We start from the raw sequence: 19756 nt of genomic DNA, 5'->3' as shown, positions 1-19756 counted from the left end.
AGAAGATTAGTGTTAGAGCTATTTTGAGGTAGAATAGAGTACAAGTAAGGAACCCAGGAAGTCTTCACTATGAATGGCATGTGCTGCAGACTAGGGGTATGTTTTTTGCCTTTGGAAAGTTCTGGATGGACAGGAAAATGAGGCTGTTAGTGCTTATTTTTGGTCCTATGAGACAAAAATAAAAGAAACACCTGGGCCACTGAAAGTTTTGCTTTTGGCTGAGGGTTTTTTTTTCATATCTAATGAAATAGACATATTTTTTAATTGCTCAGATATATGAATGTCTCAGTGCCTGCAGTTAGCTAGAGTGTGTGTCGGATGCAGACTCTCACAGAGCTTAGAGTCTAGGAAAGGTGGTAAGAAGGGCGTATGCAGACTCTTAATAAATGCTTGCTGATTGAACTCTGATCTGAGATAGAAAGTGGCTATGTGCCCGACCCATGCACATGAAGTATTATGGGATATAGAGGAGAAAGAATTGGAGCATTTTTCTGGTTGTTTCAGTAGAACAAGGACTTGAAATAAATTTGCCATATATTTAGCTGAAGGCCTTGTTTCTTCATAGACCTATTTTCTACATGTTTAGAAACTATTGTGTGCTCGTGTTTTTTGGTCACAACTAAGTAACAGTACATAAAGAATTAATGAACATGATTTTGGCCACTCAAATGAAGGACGACATTATTTTGAACTCCATTTAGGTAGCACGTCGGCAGGACTTTAGGGTGGGCATTGGTTGGTGGAGTGTCTTTATTACTGCTCCAATTTGCCATTTTATGTATGTAAAGTTGTCTTAAAAGTGTTAGTACTATTTTATTGACTGTACTTTAAGTGCATGTACAGTAAGTAGGTGCAGGTCAATTGGAGAGAAGAACTAAGTAGTGCTACCTTTGGACGTTTATTGTCAGATGCAGGAAGAGATACAGAGGGGTAGAGAAGGGAAGTAAAAGTAATTTGGGGAGGAGAAAAAAAACTCACGTTTTTCTTTGAAATATTTTTCAAGATGATTCTTACCAGTGAAGGGAAGCAGAACGTGCCACCCCACACATTTTTGAGAAAGCTATTTTGTGCAGTCCTACTTGGAAAGAAAATTATAGAAGAGACTGTTTAGCTATCACAGGATAGGCCTTAAAAAGTGATTCTAAAGGTATTAATTAAAATGTAATCACTACAGACGTTGGTCTGAGAATTTCACAACACTTGTTCTCACAGAACGTTGCTAATCAGGGTATTGGTTGGTGTGGGGCCCCTGTTGAGGGATATATTTAACTGAATACCCTCCGATCACCACCCCTCCCCCTCTCCCCCTCGGAAGAGGCAGCAAGGCCTGCCCACCTCGGTCCCCGGAGCCCAGCTTGCTGCAGCCTCGGCTGAGGTCAAGCACTCCCCTTCCGTCCTCTCGGGGGCTTTCTCCATGTGTTGCCAGTGTGCCGGTAAAAATGACTTTAAACTCTTGTCAGTACAGTTACTGGTGCATGCATCACAGTCCCACTCAGATAAACCTGTCACAACACAGAGGCGGCCGCTGGAGAAGAGTACAAGGGCAGGCCTCTAGCTTTTCATTCGAGCATCACTAAACGTGCACAGAGTGCCCAATTATTTCAGCATTATTGAGCAAGCCTACAGGAGGACCCAAGCCTTGCTACATTAGATTTTCTTTAGTAATTTGCTCAAGTACCGCTGAGGACACTTAAAGGGCTTAAAACGGTGGCTGCAACCAGTTTCCTTTTCTGGGTTGTTAATTCAGGTTTTCTCTTTCAAATTAACTGTCGACGCATGCTGTGCAGTGGTTCTGGGAGAACTGTTTAACACTAATTTTCTCAATTTTCAAGCTTTTTTTCTTCAACATAACTGCTTTAACAGTCACATATATGTTTTGATTAGAGATGTATGATAGTGAGGCTTTATGTTTTGGAGACCAAAATACAGATGCTTTGTTAAATCTAATTTCATCTATTAAAAGTAAATTAGTTTCACTACTTAAAAATTAGGTTATTTACAGTGCATTGCAAAACCACCAAATCCAAGTAAAAAAGATAGCATTTCTCTATTGTTCATCTCCTTCCCTTTTATATATATATATGTAAAGAATAAATCTTTTTTTCATGGGTGCTGGGCTTTCCAGGATCTTTTTGCACCTCTTTCCTCTCCTTTTGTTGTTGGGGGGTGTCTCGGATATAGGGAACAAGTTCAATATCTTTGTCTGGTTTCTCACAGCAGCAACAACTCCAGGCCCAGCATTTATCACATGGACATGGTCTGCCAGTGCCTCTGACCCCGCACCCTTCAGGGCTTCAGCCCCCTGCCATTCCGCCCATCGGTAGCAGTGCCGGCCTTCTGGCCCTCTCCAGTGCCCTCGGAGGCCAGTCTCACCTTCCAATTAAAGATGAGAAGAAGCACCATGACAATGATCACCAAAGAGGTAAGCAGTTTTCTCGGGATGTCAGTCTGATATTACCTACCTGTTGCTGAGGGTAGGTCTGTATGTCATTGTTTATTCTTGTTTCTGGGTTTCGTTTTAGCAGTGACTAAACAAAGGATTTCCCCTGGAAGGTAAATTAATGATTGGAAGCAGTCTTTTGCCAAATGATACCATAGTGGTTGGCAAGAGTTAATGTGCTTCCTAAAGGCAAGGGGGGGACGCATTTCCTGGTTATTGCCTCTGATCCCTTGCTACCTCCTAAGTTCCCCAAGTCTAAATCAGTAATGAAGTACCACAGTGCCCTGTGTTTGAAACAGTGAGTGGCGTTAATAGCTAATTTAGACCAAATGTATTTTGGGGAAAGATCTACTGATCATTTACTCGTTTGACAGCCTCAGTTATTACTTATAAATCACATATAATGCAGTGAGAATCTTGCAGGTAAGAAAACAATTTCAGTAGTCTTAGTAATTGAGAAAGTACAGCCCAAATTAATGAAATCTGTTGGTTTAACTACCTCTTTCACCCAGTCTGTTTAGAAGCATGAAATGAACTCATTTCTGCCTCTAAGAACAACAGTTGTTTACGTAAAGAATTGATTGTAAGGCCAGTTGTGCTCCTTCTAGGTTGTTTTCTTCCCTCCACTAAAATAGATGATGGTGCAGAGACATTTTGATGTGACTCTCTGTTTGTATGGTGTTTATTAGTAGTTTTTGTTAGTTAATGGCAGAAAAACAAATGAAAGTCTCTCCCAGCATTCCTTTGTGGGAATTTACGTAGTACATGGGTGGTTCATTGGTCAAAAGGGTGTGGTTATAATCAAAACCTCATATCTGTTCTTGTTTCAGTGTCATTACCATGAATTATAATCTTGGGTCAATGATTTTTATCACATAAACATAAATTTCCCATCTCTGATGTTGGAAACACTGTACTATTCGTCATTCAGTTATCTTAGTGCTATGGTCCAGAGCTGAGGCATGTCTATAAATACTTATATAAGTGGAAAAGTCAGAAAGGAGTATAAGTAACACAAATATCCAGCTTTGGTTTCTGAAATTGTGTCAAAGGTAAATTGGCGCTTTGTGGATCTGGTCTAGTAATATTAATAATTAACTTTACGGCAAAGTTGACAACTGTGCCATTTACTATTTAGCAGAGATCAAATTTGACAAATGTATGATTTTATGTAAACTAACTGGTACTTTTCTTTTTTTCCTTCTTCTCCCCATTTGCTCTGCCTTTGCTGCTGTTTTGCCTACAGACAGAGATTCCATCAAGGTAGGACTCAAAATTACAGATGAAGGAATGGCTTAAAAGGGGGCTCTCAATGATTTGCATAAATGTAGTAATGGAGTCTTTGAGATTTACAGGATGATTTGGTGGGCTGTACCAAATAGTGGTAAACTGCATTTTTCTATTGCTTTCAGTCGTGCGTTTGAGATTTTTTAAGGTATTGGTCCCATTTCTCTATCAGAATCAGATTTATAGATCAAGATTGAATTATAAGATCTGGCTTGCATTGCTCTTTTTATTATATCTTTGCCATGTGAAAAAGAATAACTGCTTCTCTTCAGTTAAACTTTGGCTATAAGATAAATAATAATGGGGAAAAATTGGTTTTTAAGGAAATAAACATTTTGGGAAACAGTTCCATCCTACAAAACTCTTTATCAAAACATTTAAGAGCATTTTTCTTCACCAGAAAGAATTTTTTTTCTTTAATTTAATGACATCTTGGTTTCCAGTATAGCAAGTTATTCTCCTTAGGTTTTGCATTGTCTTATCTACCTTCTCTGTCTCTTTCTAGAGAAGTTGTCGGGAAAGAGGAAAAGTAGTTAGGGCCTAATGATTTGGATGTGCTTGTGTAATACCATAATGGGGTATGCTAAGGGTGCCTGAATTTATATAGTAAGCAAACAAGAAAAACAGGCTACCACGGCAGAAAATGAGTAAAATATGAAACTGCTTGGTAACTTTTGAGCCAGGCACAATGTAAATATGCTACTGTATTGTGGATAATTGTATTACGCATGCCGTTGTATTTTGTATAGATTAGAAAGCAAGGGCAGTTCTCAAGCATTGGCCAAAGCACAGATGCTGTCAATTCCTCCTCTTGTATTTTACAACAGTTGAATGTTTTGGAGCATAGGCAGTTACATCTCTTGCAATTTGTTTGTTTGTTTATTTTTGGTTGCATTGGTTCTTCGTTGCTACGCATGGACTTTCTCTAGTTGCTGCGAGCGGGGGCTAGTCTTCGGTGTGGTGCACGGGCTTCTCATGGTGGTGGCTCCTCTTGTTGCAGAGCACAGGCTCTAGGTGTGCGGGCTTCAGTAGTTGTGGCTCGCGGTCTCTAGAGCACAGGCTCAACAGTTGTGGCACAGGGGCTTAGCTGCTCCGCAGCATGTGGGATCTTCCCGGACCAGGGCTCGAACCCGTGTCCCCTGCATTGGCAGGCAGATTCTTAACCACTGCGCCACCAGGGAAGTCCTCTCTTGCAGTTTTTAATGAAGTTATGTACACGGAGACTAAAATCTTCCCCTGAAACCACCTGTGCTGTCACTTTGAATGCCTCTTTATTCCTTGTCCTTTTATAATAAAAGGGAAGTAGGTTTTTTTTTTCCCCAAAGTCATTAAATGATGGAAAATAAAATGTATCTATTTTACCCTTCAAGAATCTTTGTAATTTGAAAGGGTATCTGCATACCCATAGAAATGTCAACATTTACAATTGGAACTGCACACATTGAGTTATTTAATTATGCATTTACAGCTGTGTACTTTGTTGTATAATATGAACATCAGTACCTAAATTAAAAAACATTCTTAATCAGAGTGTAGTAAGTATTCCACACATATGTACTTAAGAAGTAGTAAGTAAATGCATTGACCAAGATTTGCTGGTAGCAGCCCTTGGAAAGACTGTCTAGTTATTCTGAGGCCAATAACATAAACATTCCCTGCTTCATATGATAAATACATACCTTCAGGCAGGCCAGTGAACTAAACAAAAGCCTCCTCTCATGCCCCACTCCCAGAAGACTGTGAAAATATTTATACTCCAGTGCACACTTTTGTGTCAATTACATTTTATAGTCCCTCACGTCAGAGTAGGGTATATTTTGAAATCATCTATAATCATTCAGGATGAGTCTGGGAGTGAGTATCTATATAGCTTGGAAGCCAGGGGAAAAACAAAAGGAAATAGAGATGGATGATTTTGCCTTGATTTATTATGGAATGGTAGCTATAAATAGATATTTTTGGGGGTACTGTTCTTGAATTTGAAGTCGTGTTGTGTCAGGTTTGGGGCTGTCCTGTGGCTTTGCAAGGTGAAATAGTTCACTAATTTTTGTAAATGTGTTCTGTGATGCTCGGAGAAGCAGTAAGTTGCTTGTTCCATCGATCGTCCTCATCCTCCCGTAAGTGGTTCCTGGTTAAGAGGGGCTTTTTATGATTGTCTGCTGTGTGACTAGAGATGGTTTTTATCAGCCGGAGCATGCCAGTTGCCTGCAGCTGGAGTCAGGCTTGTATGAAATAATTTATTCATGCAGGATAATGCTCCTTAACATTTAACAGGTAATGAACGTGACATAAATTTCCTTCTTGCTTTTAATTTTTCCCTTTCCTCTTCTAATGTGCAAACAGTCAGCTCTGGTACTCTAAATAATAAGTAATTTTTGGCCATCTGTCAAAAGGAAATTTCAATACAAATTTAAATTAATGGTGCCTGAAATTTTTTATAGCTCCTCTAAAAGCCTCTAATGTGCAGAAAATTCTGAATCTGCTGGTAGTAATTAGTGTTGCATGTAATGAGGATGTGGGCAATGTTATACAGCCCCAGTGTAACATTTTGTTATGGTAGCAAAATTTTGATTTATGCAAAGTTGTGGATGGGTTTAATTGTGAGAGACACTTTAAAATGTTTTTTTTGACGTTACAGATTATTAAACAGGGCAGATTTCAGAATAGCTTATAAAATATAAATTTAAACTTACTGTAAAGATTCAGGTAATTAAGATGCTTTACCTTTAGGTATCAAGTAAAAATGAAAGAAATTCCCTCGTTAAAATGTTGGGCCTTTTTCCTCCTTTTCTTTTCTCGGAAGTTCTGTGACCACTAAACCAAATGCTATTGGCTTTATTGATCTTGTTTTCTATAGCTCCAGTAGCCAAGTTCATTCCTAAGCCTGTTATTTACAGACCTGTATCTGAATTTTTCAACAAGGATGGAGAATGTAAACATGGACCTAAAGGAGCAAGCACTGTAGGAGCCCAAGAATCATTTTATTTGGTGAGGAGAAACCAGAATGGTGTGTGTTCTAGGGCTGTTAAAGTAAGGATCCGAGGCACCCGCTTGTTACTTGGCCATCCAGTACCCTCATACATGTGCCCACAGTAGGCCTCGGATTTGGGGCTGACAATGGCAGGAAACACAGACCACGGTCCACTCTCACCCTTAGCTGATAGGGTGGAAAGCCCAGAATAGGTTCCTACTACTCTTTCCTGAGTGGGGACTTTCTAACTTCTTCTGTAGTTTCTTTTGAAAGGATATAAGTGAAACCGAGGAAACATTTTCTGAGGTAATGAGAGCTTCCACTGCCTATCCCTCCCGTGGGCTGAGGGGTAGAAATGGGTTGGCTCCAAAGTGGTGAGAGAGCAGACATTCCCACGTGCTGCCAGGAGCTTCCTAGTTGCTGGAGGTCCCAGTTCGTGAAGAGGAGTCCTTAGGTTCCTCACATCACTCTCAGTTTCCACTTGATTGGCTGACATGATTCAGAGCTGTGAAGGCCAGATTGCCTAAAACTTAGTAGGAATCTGAGATTGAGAAATAAGTCCCATTACACCCCAAATGTCTACACCTTCTAGCAAAAACTAGCCACCAAAATCAAGACCAGCTTGACTATAAATGGCAGAGTTCCCTATCACCAGCTATTGATTAGCTCCATGACCTCTCCCAAGTTGGTGTTACTGTGCTTATTGTTACTTCCTAAGTCCTTCTTGTGTATGTTATGTGTCCTGTTTTTTATCCTGAATGCAGTAGCCTCAAGTCAGTCCTGTGAGGGATTTGCCATTTTTTATTGGTAAAATATAGCATAAGTCCATTTTTTTCTCTAAGTGGTGGTGTTTTTATTTTTATTATTTCATTGGATTGTCTTCCCCAGAGTGCCATATGCCTCATCGAAGAGTGTGCTCATTTTTAGTGATTCGTACATTGCCAAACTAATCTCCAGAGCGCTGCAACATCTAAAAACGCCACATGCAATATTTGAGTATGTTTCCACACAATCCACCAATGCAGAACTTTATAGCTTTTGTAATTTTTGCTGGCATAAGTACGGATAATGCACTTTTTTAAACAAAATTTACATATAGATACTTTTCAGGCTTAATGCTCTTCTGTGGGTATATATACTATATCCCCCCCAACCCTGTCCTGTATGGACTCTTTGTTTTTGTTTAAGGGTTTTCATAATGATCTGCTTATTAGTTGTATCTGTGGCAATGCCTGTTTATTCTGTCATAGCTATATTTTGGTATTCTATGTAGATAACTAAAACAGCATACGGTGCTTTTCTTCTTGTCTCTCCAGTTATCCTCTGTTGGCAGTAAAGGTTTATCAATGAGAATTAGACTAAGGCTCCTTTTATGTTCAAATTGAAGTGTATGATTCGGGCCAAGAAAGCACTTTTGCCTCCTTAGTTGGGTGTTACAGGTGAAGGTGTGTTTTTAGCTTGCATTAACAGAATGATTACTTCTGTTTGCCGCTTCACATTGTACATCAAGCCTTAATGGTGAAGGTTTCTGTTCCAGGTTCTTGTGTGACCTGTGTGACTTGGCTTTTGTTCCTCTCTGCCTCTTTTTCCTGTTGGAAAGGAATATCAGTCTGAAAAGAGTGTGCCTTTTAATATGTTTAACCCCTCACATGTCCTGTGTGGGAGAAAGCAGAGAAGAAACCACTTGAAGGAGGAGAGGTTGGCCAGTAGAAGAGAGGATAACTGGCCCAGGCAGTTTCGCTTTTAACACTCACTCCCTTTCCCCCATACAACTGTGTGAGGTAGGAAGGTTAGTGATCTTAACCCTTTGTGAGAAAGCTTGGTGGGATTAATTGCCTATAGACTTTAGAAGGACACATTATATATAAAGACAAAGGCCTAGAGTTGAAATCCATAAAATATACTATAAAGAGAAGGTATAATCAAAAACAACCCCAAAAAACAAAAAACCCCGAACACTACCGACAAACTAAACTGTAGTGGGGCTTGCACTGTCTCCTATTTTCCCCTTAGTCATCAGTAATCTGAGAAAAGAAGGTATGCCATTAAGGGCTGTGAGTTGGACACTCCAGTTTATCCACTCTAACCTCTGTGGACCCTAGTTACCTAGTCAACCCCGCTGATCTCTGAGCATGTATATAGCTCATAGTTCAGATTTCATTGTGAAGGTAGGTGGTGAGGAAAGGTTTATTTATTTATTGTTTATATCACATTTGAGGAAAGGTTTAGAGGTGTTGAGACCTTGCCCAAGGTCACATAGCCATTGCCATCCTCAAGGGAAAGCTTTCTGGGTGACTCAGTCTCATCCTTTGTTATGAAAAATTTGAAACATACTCAGCAGTAGAAATAATAGTGCCAAGATCCTCCATATACTTCCATATACGTCACATCAAGGTATAAGAGCTATCGATTTTTAGTCACATTTTAATCTTTCTTTCTTTGCTAAAATATTCTGAAACAAATTCCAGCATGCGTTTTACCCTTATGTACTTCATTACCTAAAATGAACACATTTCTCTAAACAATGGACATTTTTTTAGTAACCATAATGCCTTTAATCACTTAATAAAAATAATTCCTTGATAGCTTCTAATATCGAGCCTATAAGCAGACTTCTTCGATTATTTCAAAGAATTGGTTTGCAAGAGTTTCCCTCCTTTTAAAATTTTTTCTGTGCCACTGATTTGTTGAAGAACCTGGGCCAGCCTTCCTACGAATGGCCATATTCTGGATGTCTGTGCGTGCCTCCCAGTGGTGTCAAGAGGACTTTCTCCTGAATCGTACTAGGAAGAGTCTTTTTCTTATGATGAGAGAATGGGTAGAAGAATGACATCTAGGTTTGCATGTACATGTTGTTGATAAACAGTTCAGTGAAGTTTACCAATAATCGGGGAGTAAAATTTTTAGAAATGTTTGCTGATCGTCAATAAATAGAATTCTATTTGTATCCTTTTACCTTCATACACAGACTGTGATGTATTTGCAGTCCAGCTTCACTTACCAGACATGCATATTGCTTAAGCTAGGCTTTTAAAAATACATTTTCAAGTAGGGTTTTTAAAATATATTAAGTACATCTATTTCCTTAAGGGTGTAGTGTCCTAGATGCCCTGTGCTCCAGCACAGCATCGATCTCTCTCACTAGATTCTTAGCTCCTTAAGGGCAAGAATCTTATCTTCTTGGTGGAACTGTACAGGAGGACAAATCAAGGGTGAGTACGGGGCTTCCCTGGTGGCGCAGTGGTGGAGAGTCCGCCTGCCGATGCAGGGGACGTGGGTTCGTGCACCGATCCGGGAGGATCCCGCATGCCGCGGAGCAGCTGGGCCCGTGAGCCATGTCCCCTGGGCTTGCGCGTCCGGAGCCTGTGCTCCGCAGTGGGAGAGGCCACAGCAGTGAGGGGCCCGCGTACCGCAAAAAAAAAAAAAGGTGAGTAGGAAGGGAATTGTAATAGAATTAGGATTCCCTTCTCGGTCAGCTGTGTGTCAATGGACAAGTCATTTAACTTCCCTGGATCTCAAAGCTACTACTACAGGCATTTTTTCCCAGGCATTTGGAATGTAGATGTTTTGTTACGTTATTCAGTCCTGTCCTATAAATGAATTTTACAGTATACATCTTATACCATAAGGTATGTTTCAGCAATAAAGTTGGCCATACCATTAGCCAAATAAACACAGTGGTAATTATATTTCATTTTGGGCGTTGAGTGGTAGGGAAATAGTTTAATGTTCTAAAGTATACCTTTCAAGGATTTAATGTTTAACTCTTTGAATTTTCCAAAATAAGACGGTAATTTAAAATTAAGTGTTTCAGGGCTTCCCTGGTGGCGCAGTGGTTGAGAGTCCGCCTGCCGATGCAGGGGACACAGGTTCGTGCCCCGGTCTGGGAAGATCCCACATGCCGCAGAGCGGCTGGGCCCGTGAGCCATGGCCGCTGTGCCTGCGCGTCCAGAGCCTGTGCTCCACAACGGGAGAGACCACAACAGTGAGAGCCCCGGGTACCGCAAAAAAAAAAAAAAAAATTAAGTGTTTCAGCATTATGCTTGCTTTTTTATTTCGTTGTAGAGGTATTTGTTTCTGCCATGTATTTTCCTATTTAGAGTTACCTTATCACAGAATAATCAGGAATTTTGTTCTATGGGTTTATGATGCAGTAATTTGTTCAGTATTAATTGATACCTGCCTCTAGGCGTGTAAGCTGTGTGAAATGTAGCAGGTGCCCTAATTCCAGAAAATATGTTATAATTGTTTGTTTGTCAAACAGATGAATAAATATCTTTAGGGCATAGCTGGTCCTCAGGTGGTGAGCATGAATGGATTAGTGATGGGGGTTGGGGCTGTCTCCACCAATCACTGAGGCAGAACAAATATTAATTAGCAGGGGCGGGGCTGGTTGTGGGGTCTGCCTTCCCCAGCTGGTTTTTGGCAAGGGCGGTTTAATTCTTTTCCTCCATAAACCAAACCTCTTAGTTACCAGACATTTTCATCCCCATGTTTAATGTCTCTAATGTTCTTAATTAGAATGCATTTCATCTCTTGCAAAAATATTACATCATAAAGTTTTTATTCAACATGTTTTTTTTTTTCAATTTTAAAGGGGCTCAATATTTATTTGTTTAAACTGGCATTTGAATTTCAAAAGCATTTGTTTCTCAAAATGTAGATAATTCTTCCAAAAGAATTATTTGAAAGAATGGTTCATAATCTTTTTTATAGTCTTATGTAGTAACACTTACTATAACCCACTCTGGAAAAATCATAAAATTACCCAGGGGGATGCTCAGTATCCTCACTTCTCTGTTTCTTGAATCATTTCTGCTACAACGCTTAACTCTACCCGACTTGTATATTTTGTTTTATTGTGCTTTTGAAGTGCTTCAGATATCTTCTGGATTAAAGACTCTGTGCACCTGGGGGCCAGCCACTAACAAGGGCTGTAATTTTGGACGTGAAGAGGAGTCATATCTAGTAATTACCATGGCAGCTGCCTTGGGACGGGGTTGAACAGAATTCGGGCTTCATGAAAGAGGACTGGAAAGGAAGTTTGCTGAGGGCTGACTAATTAATACATGCTCTAAGAGTTTTGGATCCTTTTAAATAAACTTGCTGTTACATGAAACTGATGAAGTCATATTTCAAGACTAAATGCTGCTTATATCTGGCAAATCAGAACTAAATCTTAGTTTGAATACTTGGTGGTTTTACTTTGAATCTAAAAACTGAACAAAATAAGTAATATGACTTTATCAGATTCATTATTCAGAACCAATCCAAATATTTCCGTATGTAATACATTTTAACAGTTAAAAAAGCATTTTAAGTGTCAACTACTAGTATTGTCACTTTAATTTCTGTTTATGTGTGATAGTTGTAATTGGTGGCTAAGTCCCCTTCTCCCCCCACCCCTAACAGGAAAACAGTAACATACACATGCATGAAATCTACTCAAGTGCAGTCTGCCTTTCTTCCCTCTCACTGTTTGTTATTCCATCCCTTCTTCAACCACTAATTCATGAAAAGCTTACACTTTCCGGTCCCTCACCTTGGCTGTAGGGTGAGCTTGAATTCTTTTTCATGAAAATGGACTTATTTATAATTGTATCACACCCTAAGGATTCATGAATCTTCCCCCCCCCCCAAATTGGTACTTTTCAAGTTGCTGAGTGTTGATATTTAAGGGAAAAAGGAGAGGGGAGGGGGAGGAAAGGTAAACAAGTTAGTGATGCCACCCAATGAGAGAAGCCAGTAGGCAATGTAATAATACCTCATTTTTATTTATTCTTCCTTATAGTCATTGTAATTATTTTAGAAATTTTTGAGTATTCATTTATCTTTCTTTAAACTTCTGTTTTCTTGAGCGACATTTGGCCTTTTGAACAACAAAATAAAATTGGAAATGCTAATGTTTTGAGCCAACCAAAGGAGGAAAATAAAAATGTCACCATGGTAACAAAGCTGCTTTCTAGATGGTTTCCTAAGATATGCCTGAACTAGAAGCAGATGTCTGATTTGAGAATCTTGCCTCCTTCAGTGTAAACAAATAACTTCTGGGCAGGTGTTGGAAATAATATGGAAATCCTATTAAGGGGCCCCGGGTTCCTGTCAGTCAGGAAGCCCGTGCCACAAAAGGGCTGGTTGTCACATAAAGGAGCAGAGTAAATTCTCATTAGGCTTGAGCTTTTCCCAGGAAATGATTGTCTCGGTGTGTTCTTTCTCCTGTGAATCTGAATGTAAGCTGTTGCTTCTATTGATCTATTCACTGGCTTTATTTTTCTCCTCTTCATTCCAGATCCTCCCTCTCCCCCGACAGCCTGTATTCTCCCCTTCACCCACCCCTTCCCTTTAGGTTAACACTTGATCTGTGCTACTGCTCTGAGAGTTGTGACATTTGTGATTTTAACCTCCCACCCTGAGTTGGGGGAGGGAGGAAAGTCACTCTTCATCCCGGGGCCTGTTGGACAAAGAAACAGGCTGATTAGGCCGAGTACCGGGGGCTGTTAGGAACCACACAGTGAGAGGCAGCCACAGTCCTGAATACTGTTCTGTGTACATTTACTTGGAGTTAAGAGTATTATGAATTAAGCAGAAGCTAAAAGCATGAAGAGACAGTGTTTTTTATGAACTTTGCAAAACGTATGTAGTTGTCTGGTAAGCCAGTAAAACTGCGCTGTCCAGTATGGTAGCCACTAGCCACAGGAAGCTATTCAATTTAAGATAGCTAACATGAAATAAAATTTAAAAATCTAGTTTCTCTGTTGCACTGGCCACACTTCAAGTCCTCGGTAGCTGCATGTGGCTGTCTGTCATAACTGCCCTAGCAGTGCAGGCGTGGAAGAGAGCCATCATCACAGAACGTTCTGTCAGATAGGGAGAGCCTTTGGCCTGATAAGCCTCGCTGGTTCTGCTCTTCCGTCTGGTGAAAACCGATCCCTGATAGTCAAAAGCAAGGTTCCTCCTGATGCACAGAGAATTAGGGGCATGTGTGTGTTCTGGTTTCGTAGCTTCTTCACTGTTCCGAAGTGGTTGATATGGTTGACTGCACTGATACAGTGATCTTTTAAATGGTTGTAGGCCCTCCCCCCGCCGGCGGAATTGGTTGAGCACTTTAACACGGACCTTCCCAAAGTGGACCCCCAGGAGATGCATTTTAATGTTTCTAGATAGGAAGTTGAGGCAGTTTGGTGGCGGTGGGGGGGTTGAAGGCTATGCATAACGATGCTCTTTATAAAACTCGGAAGGTTAAATGTGGATAAACACTGAAAACAAGGCTTCAGAAAAGCCACACTATTATTATGCAGCATTTCTCGGACTCTAGTCCCCGAGACACACTTCATAAAGCCAATAAAGCGCACACTGGTGGTCTCCCGTTGCCCTAGCAACGGGCCATGGGGCACTGTGTATGTGAAATGCATGAACATCTGTGAATTAATCTTTTTTAGTTTGTTCTTTTCTTGGCACTGATTGGGCCACTCAGGCTTGTGCCTGTGACACTGTGTCTGGAGCAGTCCCCAGGACCTAGCCCTCAAGTGGATGCTGGAACAGCAAGTGAAGGGAGATTTATCCCGGTGGTGCGTCCAGCAGTGCAGGGATTGGCTTGACAGCACTCTCAGTGGGACGTTATTAGCTAACTTTCTGGTGCATGGGGAAATGAATAAAAAATTTCCTAGTAAGTCTGGGCATTATTGGGTTTATTGGGCTACCCTGAAAAAATAATCTTTAGAGAAAACTGAAATAATCACTTGTGTTTATACCACAGTTATCAGGACTTGAAAGGTCTCTGATTTATTCCACACCCTTTGCCCCAGCCCCAGTCCTGCTCCAGGGATTATAACCAAACCATATTGGACCTGTCAGAATGAGACTTCTGAAGCTTAGGCTGGAATCTGTTTTGCTGATAAAACCTTGTAGTAACCTAGTCTGACCTTATTTAGAGAAATTTTAAACTGAGCTGGTGACAGTTTTGCCCTTGGGAGAAGAGAGCAAACTATGACTAAATGGAGACACATCCGGGAACAATACTTTGGAATTGTTCGATTAGGAGTTACTCCCCCACTCCGAACGGGATTGTCTTCAATTCTTGCCCCCAACAAAATTTTCAGACAGGCACCCCTCCCTCAGCCTGCAGCACCCTCCACGTACTGCGTGTGTTCCGTTCCTCCTGTCAGCACCAGATGCTCCCTTGTTAAATCATTTTGCTCACCCTTGTCATTTTCAGTTTCCTTCTCTTCCTTTTTTCTCCTTCTACCCTTTTTTCTCAGCCTCCATTCTCCCTTATGGGTTGACCCTCTTTCCTGGGGAGGAAAGAAGGATATTACATATGAAATGTCCCGTGTTGGATGTAGTCTGTTAGGTTTAACTTGTAGGGTGAGAAATTTTGTTAATAAATGTATTAAGGCAAAACTCTGTGCTCTATGCTAGTCCATTTGATTTGCTTGATCGTCATTAATATTGAGGGGCTTTTAAGTAGGAAGAACTATTTGTCAATTTGTATGTTTTCCTTTGCATATTAAAAAGACACAGCTGTACCTCTGTAGCTGATTTTCCTGATTTCCTGTTAGACAACTGAGCAAAAGTTATCATTTTAATGGTTTCTGACTTCGCAACCTGTTGGGATTGATAGATGAACTTGAAAATTGAGCAATGCAGTCTGAATAAACTATTTAAAGTTAGTCAGTAGGTATTGATTGGCAGCTGGAGGGCAAATAGGCCTGCACTGCGTCATTGGGGGTGCAAAGTAAAGATTAGATGCAATCCCTTTCCTCAAATCGTTTTCCTATTAAAGTATGGAACTGAGATATAATGTCTTCTGAGTAGAATAAAATACATCAGTGGATTGTTCCCCTTCATTTCTTTGAGCTTCCAGTTAGTCCTGAGTTCTCTTAAAATGTGCATATAGGACGAGTCTATGCTGATTGGAGGACTAGCTTCTGAAGGCAGTGTTCCCGGGAAGCTGCCAGGGCTGATGTGCAAATACATGCAAACAGGGAACCTTTAGCAAACACCAACAGCAATGCCAGTGGCAACGTTCTGTAGCCTCCCAGTCTTGATGGTGCCTTTTACTCTCATTCAGATTCTGTTTTGTGGGAATCAGTGAAACAATTGGACCACAGAGCTCAAATATTATCATCAGACTGCTGGGTGTTGCAGCCCACTCACTTGCTTTTCAGGTAGTTTCTCTGAATGAGGAAAACAAAGTTTTTTGTTGCTGCTCCCAGTAAATAGCCCTCTATTCCATTCAGATGGAATTTTCTTCTTTCAAGAGTCTTTTTTAAAGTTACCAACTTTGTAGTTGTTACCTGAAGGCAGCCTCAGAAGTACAACAGTTACAGGGAATATTAAAGACTTTTAGAAGGAAGTAGCATTCTCAACTTGTGTTTTTTGTGTCCTGGACAAGTATTTGTTTTTTGCGAGCACAATTCGTTATGCCCCAAACTAAAAATTCTTATACACATGGTAAGAAGTGAAAATTCCACAGTAATAAATGGCAGTGAGTAAGCTGGCTATAGTGAGGAGAGGAAAAGAGTTTGAATGAGTTTGAATCTCTGCTCTTTCCTTTCTCTGTGTTTGACAAAGTGTGTTAAAAGCAGTAATTTTGTGGTTGGGAGTCCGCCTGCCGATGCAGGGGATGCGGGTTCGTGCCCCGGTCTGGGAGGATCCCACAGGCCGCGGAGCGGCCGTGAGCCATGGCTGCTGAGCCTGTGGGTCCGGAGCCTGAGCTCTGCAATGGGAGAGGCCACAACGGTGAGAGGCCCACGTACAGCAAAAAAAAAAAAAAAAAAAAAGGCAGTAATTTTGTAATCTGGATGTTTGAAGGCTGGAAAAGGAAAGAGAACACAAATAATATAGAGAGGAAAAGGTTTCCAGCACTCTGTTATTTTATCCCTAGTGTATGTACTGGCCCAGCAAACGGGAATAATCCGTGAATTTTATTTTTTAATTTTTTAACTCTTATTGTGTTTTTAAAGTACTTATAGAAGTAAAATCATACTTTCATTACTGTTGTAGGTATGTGGATCTATAAAAACAAATGGGAAAAAATTCTCACATGATTTTCTTATACACAGTATTGCAGTGGAACGGTTGGTGGTAGGAGTGGTCTCAAAAGTTGGGGCTCCCAAGACTGTACACAATACCTTGCTGTTGGGCCAACCCCTAGCCTTTGTGGGGCCTGGTAAAGATTACAAATAGAGGCTCTCCTACCATATGTTTAAGTATTTTAAAGTTATAAATTCAGTTAATGACCTTCATAATTTTCTGAAAGGCCAGGTTTGCATTTACAGTTCTCAGGCTCCTTAGGTGTTCATTGCTAGATGACGTGGGCCTTCACATATTTTCTTGTAGATGCCCCAGCTCTCACGTCCAGCTTCATTACACCCCAGTGACCTCCTCGCGTCTAGGTATGCCCACACCAACAGTTACGTCTGCCTCTGGGAGGCTCCAGGAAAAAGAACTGAGTTGACCCTGACTGTGAGCCTTTGGGCAGGAAATTTCAGGGTCCTGGTACCCAGCTCATGGTTTACAGGCGGGTAAGCAGAGGGTGTGGATGGGCACATCCCCTTGGTCCTGAGGGAGGGGCTCTGCAGGATGAGGGCCGGGACCCAGGTCAGGCCCCTCTTATCAAGCTGTTTGGTTTGTCTATGATTTCACAAGCCTGTACATTTAAGAGGAAAGAAAGGGAAGTGGGGATTTGGAACTGTTACAACTCGAAGTAATTCTTTGTTAAATAAACATCAACATTTTATTCAAAATTAGGCCAGGAAATTGAGATTGTCAAATACAATCTATGCTTTGTAGGTGGTTAACTACATGCTTTGTACTTTTTTTTTTTTTAACAGAGGGTTGAACACAGAAGGGTTTGGTTTTTTTAGAAGATGTTGGGGGTAGGAGTTTATTAATTAATTAATTTATTTTTGCTGCGTTGGGTCTTCGTTTCTGTGCGAGGGCTTTCTCTAGTTGTGGCAAGCGGGGGCCACTCTTCATCGCGGTGCGCGGGCCTCTCACTATCGCGGCCTCTCTTGTTGTGGGAGCGCAGGCTCAGTAGCTATGACTCATGGGCCTAGTTGCTCCGGGGCATGTGGGATCTTCCCAGACCGGGGCTCGAACCCGTATCCCCTGCATTAGCAGGCAGATTCTCAACCAGTGCGCCACCAGGGAAGCCCCCACTTTGTTCTTTTAAACTATGCTTTGTGGGTGGTTAACACGTGCCTAACTATGCTTTTAAAATACTCCATTAAAAATCATAAACGCATATCATACCTGTTCGCAGTGCATGAGAAAGGCAGGGGGAAACTTTTAAAGCTGAGGAAGGTAAAAGATAGTGGAGCACCATAATCATGGGTTGCCCTGAACAGCCGAGGGGCTTTCCCCTGGGCCCCACCCACCCCAGTCTGGGCCACAGGGAAGCAAGCGTGGGCCTGTAGTGACAATGCCCAGCAAGTTAGAGCTAAAAGGATTACTTGTCAAGACTCTGCTTTCTTAGACCAAAGATTATCACGTGGAAGTAACTTAGGTCATGATTTCTGTTTTCATCTGCTTTTGTGCCTTCCATGTGCTTCCATGGTTGGACAGCTGGAAGTGCCACAGAAATATTTGAAGAGCCCAGTTTAGCAGTTTACATGGAAAGTCGTTGAATAATTCACACAACAAATGATCAGACAAGCACTTGTCCATCTGACTGAATTATTCTACATGTTTGCTGAAGCAGGGAAGGAGGAGCACAGCGTTTCCTCCTTCAGAGGGTATACAGTGGCCGTATTGACCCATCTAGTTATTGGGTTTCAGCCTTTTGTTGACATTGTTGTAAATGAAAGCAGCCCTGACTGAGCTCAGAGCAGCTGGGCTGGATAATTGTGAAGGATTCATGCTTGTTGCTGTTACCCCCAGTGTTTGCAGTGGGTTGTTTGCTTTGACTTTTGTTGAACTGTTGACAAAAGCATTAGATACAAATGGGAACAAATAAAGTGGTGAGATGCCAGGAGGGCTTGGCAGTAGTAGTGGTTTTCATTCTGACTTAAATGGGGGATGTCAGAACTTATCTAGATGGGAAATGGAAGGTGGTGTGTGTGTGTAGAACTGTTTTCTTTACAGGTACCTGGAAAATAGTTTGCTGTTTGTGTACCTTGGCTCATAGAGGTGAGAGAATTAAGAGGCCACCATGTCTTGTAATCTTTAAAAAAAAGCCACATTGTACATATGCCCTTCAGGTGTGTTGCTGGCCAGGAATGCTATAACAGAAATGGTTTCTGGATTCCCCCTCCCCAGCTTAAAAAACATTTTTTTAATAATGGAAGTATTTTGGATTGGGGAGATGACAGGCATGACGTTGAGGTAGGGAGGATTAAGGAAAACAGTATATGCTAAAATAGTATAGCTAGCAAAATGGAAGTCATTTACTGGAACGCTTTTAATTTGGTTTAAACAAAATACTCTTTTGTATGTTCAGATGGGGAGTAGCTCAGCTGTTGTGAAGCCAGAAAATTAATGGTATTTTTAGTGAAATAGCAAAAGCATGTCAACAACGTAGCTGCAGATGATAATGCTGGCATTTTATTCATGAGGACTTACCAGTGCAGGTTACTGGACAACATAGTGTGACTGAAAATTATTGAGTGTCAGAGAAGCCACCATCCTTTCTGCTCGATGATCTCATTTTGCATTTGGTCTTCCTCAGGCTTCATTTGTGCATATATTTTCCCTGTCGCGAACCAAAATATAGGTCTTCTTGGATGAGAGTTGTATGCATATTTCCCCCCCTTAAAATGCCTCCGAGTGAACGTTCTCCTTGAGTATTGACTGAAAGGCTGCAGAGTGTGTTTTCAGTGCACAGATGGTTAGTGGAGGTGGGTGAGCTTTGGAGAAAGGTCCCTCTGAAGAATTCATCTGAATACGTCTCCGGGAGTTGTCTAAAAACACCAACCAGAAACCTTACCACAATGCAGGAGGTGGATAACTGTCACAGAATTTGCCTTCCTGGCAAATAAAGGATTTGGAATACATAGTAAGGGCCAGAAAAAGGTTTATAAAACATGGGCGAGGATAGACAGAAACTATATTTAGGA

General features: G+C 41.1%; 1 protein-coding gene across 1 annotated transcript in view; it reads left to right on the top strand.

Moving 5' to 3' along the window:
• The window catches only part of TLE4 (TLE family member 4, transcriptional corepressor), a 154814-nt gene that overhangs the window by 72391 nt on the left and 62667 nt on the right, over positions 1 to 19756 (top strand). Inside the window, exons 7-8 of the mRNA XM_082842267.1 lie at positions 2218 to 2422; positions 3687 to 3703. Coding sequence (XP_082698393.1) covers positions 2218 to 2422; positions 3687 to 3703 — 222 coding nt within the window. The remainder of the gene's footprint in view (positions 1 to 2217; positions 2423 to 3686; positions 3704 to 19756) is intronic.

This window comes from Leucopleurus acutus, assembly GCF_964270905.1.
Source record: "Leucopleurus acutus genome assembly, chromosome: 7".
Lineage (NCBI taxonomy): Eukaryota > Metazoa > Chordata > Mammalia > Artiodactyla > Delphinidae > Leucopleurus > Leucopleurus acutus.
The sequence above is the reverse complement of the archived record's forward strand: the minus strand, read 5'-3'. Positions and strand labels throughout refer to the sequence as shown.